The sequence below is a fragment of the Lepidochelys kempii genome, chromosome 13 (genome assembly GCF_965140285.1).
Source record: "Lepidochelys kempii isolate rLepKem1 chromosome 13, rLepKem1.hap1, whole genome shotgun sequence".
Lineage (NCBI taxonomy): Eukaryota > Metazoa > Chordata > Testudines > Cheloniidae > Lepidochelys > Lepidochelys kempii.
In genome coordinates this window covers 36,927,125-36,938,652 of record NC_136392.1, presented here as the reverse complement: position 1 = coordinate 36,938,652, position 11,528 = coordinate 36,927,125, and the positions used below count along the sequence as shown (strand labels likewise).

General features: G+C 51.0%; 1 protein-coding gene across 1 annotated transcript; it reads left to right on the top strand.

Annotated features, from left to right (window-relative positions):
• The first annotated feature begins 1,301 nt into the window (after positions 1-1,301).
• On the top strand, positions 1,302-10,118 carry LOC140896766 (granzyme H). Its single transcript, XM_073308807.1, has 5 exons — positions 1,302-1,365; positions 7,591-7,738; positions 8,484-8,619; positions 8,771-9,022; positions 9,972-10,118. The coding sequence occupies exons 1-5, from the start codon at positions 1,302-1,304 to the stop codon at positions 10,116-10,118; spliced, it is 747 nt and encodes a 248-aa protein (XP_073164908.1).
• The last annotated feature ends 1,410 nt before the right edge of the window (positions 10,119-11,528 follow it).

The following is an 11,528-nucleotide window of genomic DNA, read 5'->3' as shown; positions in this document are numbered from 1 at the left end:
CTCATTACATTCTTGCAAGACTCATCCCTCTTTTGAGCGAAATGAACAGACGGGTGAACCGTCTGGTCTCCAGCTATGAGCTAGTTAGTTAGCAGTGCGGGCCGAGGGATGTGCTGGCTGCCGCTTCCTGTAGCCCCCATTGGCCTGGAATGGTGAACCGCAGCCAGTGGGAGCTGCGATCGGCCGAACCTGGGGATGCTCCAGGTAGACAAACTGTCCCGGCCTGCCAGCTGCTTTTCCTGATGAGCCGCAAGACAAAGGTTGCCAATCCCTGGTGTAGTCCAGGGAGGACTGACACTTCATTCTCGTATGAACAGACTGTCCCCAAACCATGAGATTTGCTGGGCGGTCACTCCACGCCCACTAGCCATAGGTGTTAAGATAGGGACGCTAGCCCTGAACTGGTACCCAAATGTGTGGCTTGTGCGGAGTATGAGACTTGACAAGTTACAAGCTTTCAGTAGAGCCCTCACATGCCACTCTTCAGGGCTAAATACCAGGGAAGGGGTGTCTGAGGTGTAGTGAGTTTGTCAGGTCTGAGACTGGAGTGGTTTGTGAAGGACAGTGAACACTTTGCTGGTTGGCACCAACAGGTCACAGGAGGATGGGAGCCAGGACTCCTGGGTTCTGTCCTTGCCTCTGCTGTGTCATCTCCCCTCTGCTGCTGCACAGTCAGAGCTCCCAGCTATACGGTGTCACAGAGGCTGCCGCATCCCTTTTGCATGGTCACAGACCCACCGTGGGGCTTCTCAGAAACCCTCCCACTGCAGTCGCCATGATTGGGGCCCATGGCTGCTCTGCCCAGCCCCACCCTGCTCACGCTGGGCCACCATGAGAAAGATCACAAGGCCACAATCCCACCCACCACTGAGATCAGTCGCTGTCACCCACGGCCCCCCACCACAGAGACCTGGGCAGGGTGCTGAGCGTGGATGGGGCCAGGTGATTAAGAGCCCCAGATGTGCCCAGCTGTGAGCCAGCACCCAGAGTAGCCCTGGATCCTGCTAGACACGTCCCCACCAAGGTCTTCTCCATCCAGTGGTACATCATCCATCCAGCTGTGCGGGGACCCAGCTGTGTAGCATCCAGGCAGCTGTGCAGGATCCCCTGCTGACGCACGGCTTGTACTTCCCCCCAGCCCATGTGGTTGGCTGTGTTTGGAAACTGAGAGGCCTGAGCCCTGCATTTAGATGAGTGTGTGGGTGACACTGAGGTTTCCTGCCCCCTTGATCTCCCCTAAGCTGAGTCTATAAAGGCCCCTGGGCTGAGGCAAATGCACCATCCCTGTACTGACTGCAAACATGCAGATACAGATCTTTCTCCTGCTCCCCATGGCCTTTCTCCTGCCCTCCGGGACTTGGGCTGGTGAGTACGACTGGGATCGGGGGCCCTGAGGCTTTAAGTTCAATGGCAGGGTCTTAAAGATGGGGCTCAGAGAGTGGGATCGAGGGGCCTATGTTCACCCCTTTTACCAGACTATGATACATTTTATACTACGCGTGCCTTGTGAGGTATCATCTAAAAACTCATAATTTGCTAATCATTATTGTCCTGGTAAAATATGTGTGGTGTGTAAAGTTATAAGTTTCTACTGTATGGTGTTACTACAACATGTTCCAAGTCTGGGGAGCATCCACAAAACAGTTCCCTAGAGACAAAACGCCAACCGACAACTCAGCCAGGTGTCAGTGTATTCAAATGGACCATCACCTAGTTAAGTGGCCATTTTTGGGTAGGAAAGAGGACATGGGTGAAAAATTTACATCTTGTCAAAGACACACCTTGGGTTCTTGGCCGCACAGACTTTCAGTCTCCTGAACCTCAGCTGGAGATGATTTTCGAAGAAGAGAAAGAACTAGAAGAAGGGGGAGCAGACGCCCCAAATGATGTCTCCCTTTCTCTCTACCCACGTCATTCACAACACCAGAAGTACAAAGGAAGCAACATTGTACTGGGAAAGGGATCCTGATTAAAGGCAATTCAGCCAGCATGATTGCAGAAACATGAGAGATCTCATCGAATCATAGAATATCAGGGTTGGAAGGGACCCCAGAAGGTCATCTAGTCCAACCCCCTGCTCGAAGCAGGACCAATTCCCAGTTAAATCATCCCAGCCAGGGCTTTGTCAAGCCTGACCTTAAAAACCTTAAAAACCTTAAAAACCTCTAAGGAAGGAGATTCTACCATGGTAGCAGATGACAGAATGAGGAGTAATGGTCTCAAGTTGCAGTGGGGGAGGTTTAGATTGGATATTAGGAAAAACTTTTTCACTAAGAGGGTGGTGAAACACTGGAATGCGTTACCTAGGGAGGTGGTAGAATCTCCTTCCTTAGAGGTTTTTAAGGTCAGGCTTGACAAAACCCTGGCTGGGATGATTTAACTGGGAATTGGTCCTGCTTCGAGCAGGGGGTTGGACTAGATGACCTTCTGGGGTCCCTTCCAACCCTGATATTCTATGATTCTATGATTCTACCTCCTTAGGTAACGCATTCCAGTGTTTCAGCACCCTCTTAGTGAAAAAGTTTTTCCTAATATCCAATCTAAACCTCCCCCACTGCAACTTGAGACCATTACTCCTCGTTCTGTCATCTGCTACCATTGAGAACAGTCTAGAGCTATCCTCTTTGGAACCCCCTTTCAGGTAGTTGAAAGCAGCTATCAAATCCCCCCTCATTCTTCTCTTCTGCAGGCTAAACAATCCCAGCTCCCTCAGCCTCTCCTCATAACTCATGTGTTCCAGTCCCCTAATCATTTTTGTTGCCCTTCGCTGGACTCTCTCCAATTTATCCACATCCTTCTTGAAGTGTGGGGCCCAAAACTGGACACAGTACTCCAGATGAGGCCTCACCAATGTCGAATAGAGGGGAACGATCACGTCCCACGATCTGCTCGCTATGCCCCTACTTATACATCCCAAAATGCCATTGGCCTTCTTGGCAACAAGGGCACACTGCTGACTCATATCCAGCTTCTCGTCCACTGTCACCCCTAGGTCCTTTTCCACAGAACTGCTGCCTAGCCATTCGGTCCCTAGTCTGTAGCTGTGCATTGGGTTCTTCCGTCCTAAGTGCAGGACCCTGCACTTATCCTTATTGAACCTCATCAGATTTCTTTTGGCCCAATCCTCCAATTTGTCTAGGTCCTTCTGTATCCTATCCCTCCCCTCCAGCGTATCTACCACTCCTCCCAGTTTAGTATCATCCGCAAATTTGCTGAGAGTGCAATCCACACCATCCTCCAGATCATTTATGAAGATATTGAACAAAACCGGCCCCAGGACCGACCCTTGGGGCACTCCACTTGATACCGGCTGCCAACTAGACATGGAGCCATTGATCACTACCCGTTGAGCCCGACAATCTAGCCAGCTTTCTACCCACCTTATAGTGCATTCATCCAGCCCATACTTCCTTAACTTGCTGACAAGAATACTGTGGGAGACCGTGTCAAAAGCTTTGCTAAAGTCAAGAAACAATACATCCACTGCTTTCCCTTCATCCACAGAACCAGTAATCTCATCATAAAAGGCGATTAGATTAGTCAGGCATGACCTTCCCTTGGTGAATCCATGCTGGCTGTTCCTGATCACTTTCCTCTCATGCAAGTGCTTCAGGATTGATTCTTTGAGGACCTGCTCCATGATTTTTCCGGGGACTGAGGTGAGGCTGAGTGGCCTGTAGTTCCCAGGATCCTCCTTCTTCTCTGTTTTAAAGATTGGCACTACATTAGCCTGTTTCCAGTCATCCGGGACTTCCCCGGTTCGCCACGAGTTTTCAAAGATAATGGCCAATGGCTCTGCAATCACAGCCGCCAATTCCTTCAGCACTCTCGGATGCAACTCGTCCGGCCCCATGGACTTGTGCACGTCCAGCTTTTCTAAATAGTCCCTAACCACCTCTATCTCCACAGAGGGCTGGCCATCTCTTCCCCATTTTGTGATGCCCAGCGCAGCAGTCTGGGAGCTGACCTTGTTAGTGAAAACAGAGGCAAAAAAAGCATTGAGTACATTAGCTTTTTTTCATGAGGCATAGTTTCTATGAAATTTATCACCGTCCTGTAAAGGGGTGAAAACAGGGGTAGAGACTGTCACAGGGGATTGTGTCATATAGTCTCACACAGCACTGATACCGATCAGTGTCACCAACAGCCCATGTAAGGAAGAGCTGGGGAAAGGTAAAAATAATCCTTTGGAACAGTGACAGCAGCAGCAAGCTGCCCTCAAGGCTAAAGACCCCGTGTCTCATTCCTCACCTCCTGAGCCAGCCAGTCCCCTGCCTTCGGGCCATATCAGAGCCCACGGCCCCTAGAGGTGAAAGGCTTCCAGCAACTCAGGTATCAAAAATTGAAAACAGGAAGCCCAGTTGTGCTGGGTTCCAGACATTGCATAGCTGTTACCATGTGGCTTTCCAAAGCATGAACTTTCCACATCACTGACAGAGGCAGGGGCCTGTCAACTAAACCCCAGCGGATCTATTCTTCCTTTTATCTCCCAAGGCTGTCCTCTGGGGTTCACACAGGCTAACTCTGGGTTTGGGGGTGATTGTCTTAAGGCCAAGACTGTCAGAGGCATCTCGGAGATGAAACCATTCATCTGAAACCAGAGGGTCCAGCGCCTAGGGAAAAGATAGGCCAATGCTATTGTTGGGGGTTGGGTTAAACCTTGAAAACCAGCCAATATGAGCTCCTGGTGCAATGCTCTAGATAAGTAGATGCTGAACACCATCTTTGGGTGTGTAAGCCAGGGAAGGTGGGGTCAGTTCTGGATATGGCCTTGGTGAGACACCACAACTGGAAACTGTGTCCAGTTCTGGTGTCCACACCTCCAGCAGGATGTTGGCAAATTGGAAAGCGCTATAAGAACAAGCCAAGATTTGGAGACCCTGAGTCGTGCGGAGAGCTCCAAGGAGAGTGATTTCCAGAGGGTATTGGAGGCGAAGAGGGGACTCATCCCCCGTATGTAGGAACCTCCATGGGGTGGGGGTTTCTGAGAGCAGGGGGCTCTTCAGCCTCACTGGCTAAGGCAGGACAAGACCCAATGGCTGGGAGCTGGAGTCAGCAAAGGTCTGGCTAAGACTAATATGCAAACATTAAACATGGAACCAGGAGAACAACTGATTTGGGGCCGTGGTGGAGTGGCTGGGTGGGTTCTGGCTCTGGAGTATCCAGCGGGCCAACTTGGAAGGTCACAATTATCCCTCCTGGCCTTGAAATCTCTGGGGCTGGGTATCTAGGTGCAGAGAAGCCCCAGAGCATTTCTTACACCAGTGGTAGGGCTGAGCAGTGTTAGCCACTTCCCCAGCCAGGCTTCCCCAGCCCCTGGCCCATCCCAGGTAGGGGTTTCCGGGCAACAGCGTACGTGTCCCTGTGGTTGCCAGGTCCTGCCCTCTCCTCCCTCTGCCTGGTCCATATACCCCCCAGGGCTCAGGCAGAGGCTCCGTGCCCTGCCTGGATGGCTCTGATGATGCAGCTCTTGATCCTGATCCTGTTCCCTGCAGCCTTTGGGTGTGTAAGCCAGGGAAGGTGGGGTCAGTTCTGGATATGGCCTTGGTGAGACACCACAACTGGAAACTGTGTCCAGTTCTGGTGTCCACACCTCCAGCAGGATGTTGGCAAATTGGAAAGCGCTATAAGAACAAGCCAAGATTTGGAGACCCTGAGTCGTGCGGAGAGCTCCAAGGAGAGTGATTTCCAGAGGGTATTGGAGGCGAAGAGGGGACTCATCCCCCGTATGTAGGAACCTCCATGGGGTGGGGGTTTCTGAGAGCAGGGGGCTCTTCAGCCTCACTGGCTAAGGCAGGACAAGACCCAATGGCTGGGAGCTGGAGTCAGCAAAGGTCTGGCTAAGACTAATATGCAAACATTAAACATGGAACCAGGAGAACAACTGATTTGGGGCCGTGGTGGAGTGGCTGGGTGGGTTCTGGCTCTGGAGTATCCAGCGGGCCAACTTGGAAGGTCACAATTATCCCTCCTGGCCTTGAAATCTCTGGGGCTGGGTATCTAGGTGCAGAGAAGCCCCAGAGCATTTCTTACACCAGTGGTAGGGCTGAGCAGTGTTAGCCACTTCCCCAGCCACTTCCCCAGCCCCTGGCCCATCCCAGGTAGGGGTTTCCGGGCAACAGCGTACGTGTCCCTGTGGTTGCCAGGTCCTGCCCTCTCCTCCCTCTGCCTGGTCCATATACCCCCCAGGGCTCAGGCAGAGGCTCCGTGCCCTGCCTGGATGGCTCTGATGATGCAGCTCTTGATCCTGATCCTGTTCCCTGCAGCCTTTCTCCTGATCCCCGGGGCCTAGGCTGGTGATTGCTGGGGGGAAGGGGGTTGGGGCCTGTGCGGAGCAGGACCTTGACCCAGCAGGGGGATCTGTGAGCAGCTGTGAGGGTCTCCCCGCAATCCTGCTGGGGCCAAGGGGCTATAGTGAACCCTTCAGCCTCTCCTGAGTGTGGATGGGGCTCTCAGAGCAGCCCAAGAGGTTGGGTGGCCTATTCCCACCCCCAGGCTCCTTTGGGACCCCACTGCCAATCCATGTCCCAGACAGGGAGCCCGGCTATGGGGCTAAGGCACAGGCCTGGAACCCAAGAAATTTGGGACCTGTTTCCAGCTCAGGCCAGGCTCCCTGTGGGGACCTTGGGCTGTTCCCTGGGTCTGGGATTTTCATGCAGTGCTGATAGGAACCGAGCACCCAAATCCCTTGGTAGGTCTAGAAATAATCTCACTGGTCCTCAGTTTCCCCATCTGTACAATGAAAAGATTATGCATGTGTCTGTCTGAACTGGACACTGTTTGGGGCAGGGATTGGGGGTCTGTGCAAAGCCCGGCACAAGGGGGTCTTGATCTTGGCTGGGATCTGCACAGCACCTGGTATAATGGGGGCCTGGATCTCAGCCTAGGTGCCACCCTAATGTAACTAACAGCAGTGTGTTAAAGGTGGGATATTCCAAACAACCCACCCACCTGGGTGGAGACTTCTTCAGAGCTGATCACAAAACGTTTTTTATTTTTCCATGGGAAAAACCATCAAAAGTGTTTCTTTTACAATGACCAAAACCTGAAAGTTCTCACCTAAATATTACCCACAGCTGGAGAGAAAGAATCAGTTGCACCATAATAATTCAGACAGGTTTGAGACGAGGCTTTCTGAGAACAAATACTATTAGTAAAACCTACAGTTTTCCATTGGACCAAATGTCTGGCAGGTCAGTCTTGGACCAGCCCTGGTTGGTCACTGTGGACTAATGGAGAAGGAGAAGCATCCACAGGAGACCTTTCAGTTTCCTTCTGGGGGCTGTCTGGCCTCATCTGGGGTGACCTTGATCGCTAATGCCATTACCTCAAGGCAGTGCGATTACTGACCAACTCCCAGTGTGTTTGGTACCGATTCCCCACCCAGCGAGAGATAAACTTCAGATTTACCTTCCGGCCCCATGGGGTGTCTGTGAGGGAGAGCGGAGCAGGGGGCAGGGTTCCAGGCACAGGGATCCCCCAAGGGGGGGGGGTTGAGGTTGTGGGGACTCCCCTTCGGGATGGGGAACTTGATCCCAGCCCGGCACAGGGAGATGATGGGTTTTTTATATGAACCTGGTCTCCCCACAGGTGAGATCATCGGGGGCTGGGAAGCCAAGCCCCACTCCAGACGCTACATGGCCTATCTGGAAATACAAGATGGGCAGGTTAAAAAAAAATGTGGCGGATTCCTGGTGAAGACAAACTTCGTGCTGACGGCCGCTCACTGCCAGGGAGAGTAAGCGCCTCTGTGCTGGGGATGTCGGGGCAGGTCGGGGTTAGCGGGTGATGGGGGAGCCGGGAGCTCTGGCGCTGTCGTAGGTTGCAGGGAAGGAGCAGTTAGTGTGACAGGCTGGGAGAGCAGAGCCCAGTGGTCTGATCTGCTCAGGGGCCGTTGCAGTGTCTCTAGGGGCCTCTGCAAACCATGGCCAGATCCCGCCCTGGGTAAATCAAGCTGGGGCCTGGCCCAGTGCCCAGATCAGGGCAGGGAGGGGCTCACAGCCCCAGGACAGCTCTGCAGGGCTCCGGGATGGGGGGAGCTGGGCATAGACCCCACTGTCTGGATCTAGCTGGGGTGGGGTCACTGGCCTGGACAGGAGCTGAGAGCGAGGTGCTGCGGGGACAACGAGGAGTGAAGCAGCTCAGGGGAACCGCACGAGGGGCTGGTGCAGACACAGGCTAGGACCACATTGCCACTGGGCAGGAACCCTCTTGAGGGGAAAGGCCCCTTGTGCCATTTCCTAGCCTTCTGCGCCAGCCAGTCCCCAGCCCGGGGCCAGATCGCAGTGGGCAATGTATACAGTGGTGTGTATATATATACACTTTGCACGCTGGCAGATGAGTCCAAGATCTTGGCCTGAGAGCCCCAGGCTGCCCTGTCCCCTCCATATCACTGTTCATGAGTGAGACCCACATGTGCCCATCCGTCACCTCATGTACACTCCTGCCCCTAACGCCCCATGTATTGCTCTTGACTTCTACAGCAAGATCACTGTCAAGTTGGGAGCCCATAACATTAGTGAACAGGAATGGAGCCAACAGAATATCCCTGTGCACCACCAGATCCCCCACCAGCAATATGACAAGAAGACCCTTAACAATGACATCATGCTCCTGCAGGTATCATCCACTTCCCATCACCCCGCCCCCAGTGACTTCACATGAACGCACTAGACACATCTCTATTTTCCTCTGTTGGGACGTGTTGGTCCCTTTCAGCTCCACTCCCTGGGCTGATCTGGTTCCCTGTTTTCCCTCACTTCCATGGCAGCTGTCATACAACGCAAAGCTGAATAACTGGGTGCGTCTCATCCCCCTGCCAAATGCCAAGTCCAGGGTGAGGCCAGGATCCATGTGCAGAGTGGCTGGATGGGGTTGGACTGGCAGGAACTCAAGAACTGATACCCTCCATGAGGTGGGCCTCGAGGTCATGACTGACAACATGTGTCAGTGGAACCATAGATACAACCCCTCAGCAATGCTGTGTGTGGGGAAGCCCGGCCTGGGGAAATTACCTTATCGGGTAAGTATCCTGCTGACCTGGAGGCTCCTTGGTTCCAGGAGGTCACTGCTGGGAGGGAATGGGGAGGTGTTTTCCAGGGCTAAATATCTAATTTCACAGTGATCCTCTACTAACCTAGCCCCACTCAGGAGATGGAGTGTTGATGCAGACATCAGGTTGGCCCAGAGGGTGAAGCGATAGTGAGACCAGCTCAGCACAGCTCCTACTAGCTTGGCAAAGATCTTTTATTACACACGGCTATTGATGTTCTTTCATTTCAAACCCCGGCCACTACAACCCAATTCAACTCTACCTCAAACTCAACCCCCCTCCCCAACAAAATCCTTCCCAACTGTTCTACAAACTGAACCCCCAACACAACACTACCCCAAATTCAATCCCTTTCCCAAACAACCCTACCCCAAACTCAAACCCCACCCTATGCAACACTATCTCAAACTGAACCCCCCCAACACAAACCTACCAACTCCACCCCAAACTCAACTGCCTCCAACACAACCCTTCCAACCCTACCCCAAATTCAAACCCCACCCAACACAGTCCAACCCAACACTATCCAAAACTCAAACACCCAGCACAACTGTACCCAACCCTTCCTCAAACTCCACCCAACACAATCCTACCCAACTCTAACAAACTTAACCTGTCCTGCACAACTGTCCCCAACTCCAACTCTTCCCAATACTACCCAATCTCTACTAAATTTAACCACTGTCCTATCCAGCTCTACCCTGTTCTACTAAACTCTACCCAAACTCATCCCTACCCACATCCACCCAATTCAAACCCTACCCAATTCTACCCAACCCAAATTCAACTCTACCAAACTCTGCCTAACCCTACTAGTGCCAAATATTGAAACCTCCCCTACTCTGGTGCAATCAGATCTGCAGATGAACAGTCATGCTACAGATATGCAAGATGTAATTGTGGTTATTCTTAATCCCAGGGTGATTCTGGTGGCCCCTTGGTATGTGAGGGAGTGGCCCAGGGCATCGCTTCATACGTTGACAAGCATTTGTGTGAGCCAAGCGCGTTTACAAGACTCTCCACCTTCATTCCCTGGATCCAGAACATTCTGCAGAAACAGCATTAAAGGAGATACCTATTTTCCTGGCTCTTTGCATGGCTAGACCAGCCATGGGCTAATTAGGCTTTGCATGTGAAATGCAGATTATCTTCATTAGTTTTAGAAAAATGCTATAAATTGATTGGTCTCAAAATGGATTGGGGAAGGAGTTCATAGATGTTGGGATAAAACCCCTGTGTGTCTCTATGAGTTTTTGAAATATCCTATGGGATTCTAGAGCAGGGATCAGATTCCCTCTATTAAACCCTATAGGATGGTGCCAGAAAAACCATATAGAAAGGCTGGTATTGGAGCCAGCACCCCATAGAGGGAAAAGGTGATATCCTCTTGCATCAATTTCTCTTAGAGAGAGAGACAAGCTTTGAGCTTACACAGAGCTCTTCTTTACATCCGAAAAGGTTCTCTATGTGTCACAGCTCAATGCAAGGTGGAAACAGATTGTTTAACATAAGACGTTAACACATATTTCAAGGGACCATTCAAGCTGAAGTAGCCTGTTAACACCTCTCCAGTCACAGGGGGAGAAAGAGGGTGGGAAAGGTGTGGGGAAGGAGTTTTGGTGGGCTACAGATTGTTGTAATAAGCTATAAATCCAGTGTATCTATTCACTTAATGTTTTTTGAGTGTCTAGCAAAGTTATGAATTTAAGCTCCCAGGCTCACTTTTTTGCAAGTGTTGTGCAGGTTTCCTTTGAGGATGAGGACTGAGAGGTCAGCTATGGAGTGATCATTTTGTGAAAAGTGTTCAACCCCAGGTGATAAGATGTTTTTGTCTTTCATAATTTTTCTGTGTGAGTTCATTCAAGGGTGGTTGTCTCATTTCACCCATCTAGTTGTTATTGGGGCATTTAGTGCACTGGATAAGGTATGCCACATGTTTTGATGGGTATGCGTAGGACCCATGTATCTAGAAAGATGCGTTGTGGGGAGGGGGTGTTTGTCATCATAACAGTGGAGATAGGTCTGCAAGTTTTGCATCTTTTGTTCTGGCAGGGTCTGATACTACTTTGAGTTGGTGGGTCCTGGTCTGGGCAAAGCTTGCTTCTGATGAAGAGCAAGGAGAGAAATATGTACTAAATACTTATGCTAAACAATCTGTTCAACCTTGTACTTAGCTAGGACACCCTGAGAACCTTTCCCAGACCTGAAGAGCTCTGTGTAAGCTCAAAAGCTTGTCTCTCTCACCAACAAAAGTTGATCCAATAAAAGATATCACCTCACAGATCTTGTTGCCTTTTGATCAGATTACAACTTTGACTGATAAAGGTAACAGTGTTGATGCTATATACTTATAATTCTTTAAGTCATCAGACTTGGTACTGCACATGTTGATTAGAAAACTAGAACTACGTAAAATTACCATGGCCCACATAATATAGGTTAAAAGCTGGCTAAATGATAGATCTCAAAATGTAAT

Coding starts and splice junctions, on each gene's coding strand:
- LOC140896766 (XM_073308807.1), top strand. CDS start 1,302: ATGCAGATACAGATCTTTCTCCTGCTCCCCATGGCCTTTCTCCTGCCC. Junction 7,739..8,483: donor GCCGCTCACTGCCAGGGAGA/GTAAGCGCCTCT, acceptor TGACTTCTACAG/CAAGATCACTGTCAAGTTGG. Junction 9,023..9,971: donor TGGGGAAATTACCTTATCGG/GTAAGTATCCTG, acceptor TCTTAATCCCAG/GGTGATTCTGGTGGCCCCTT.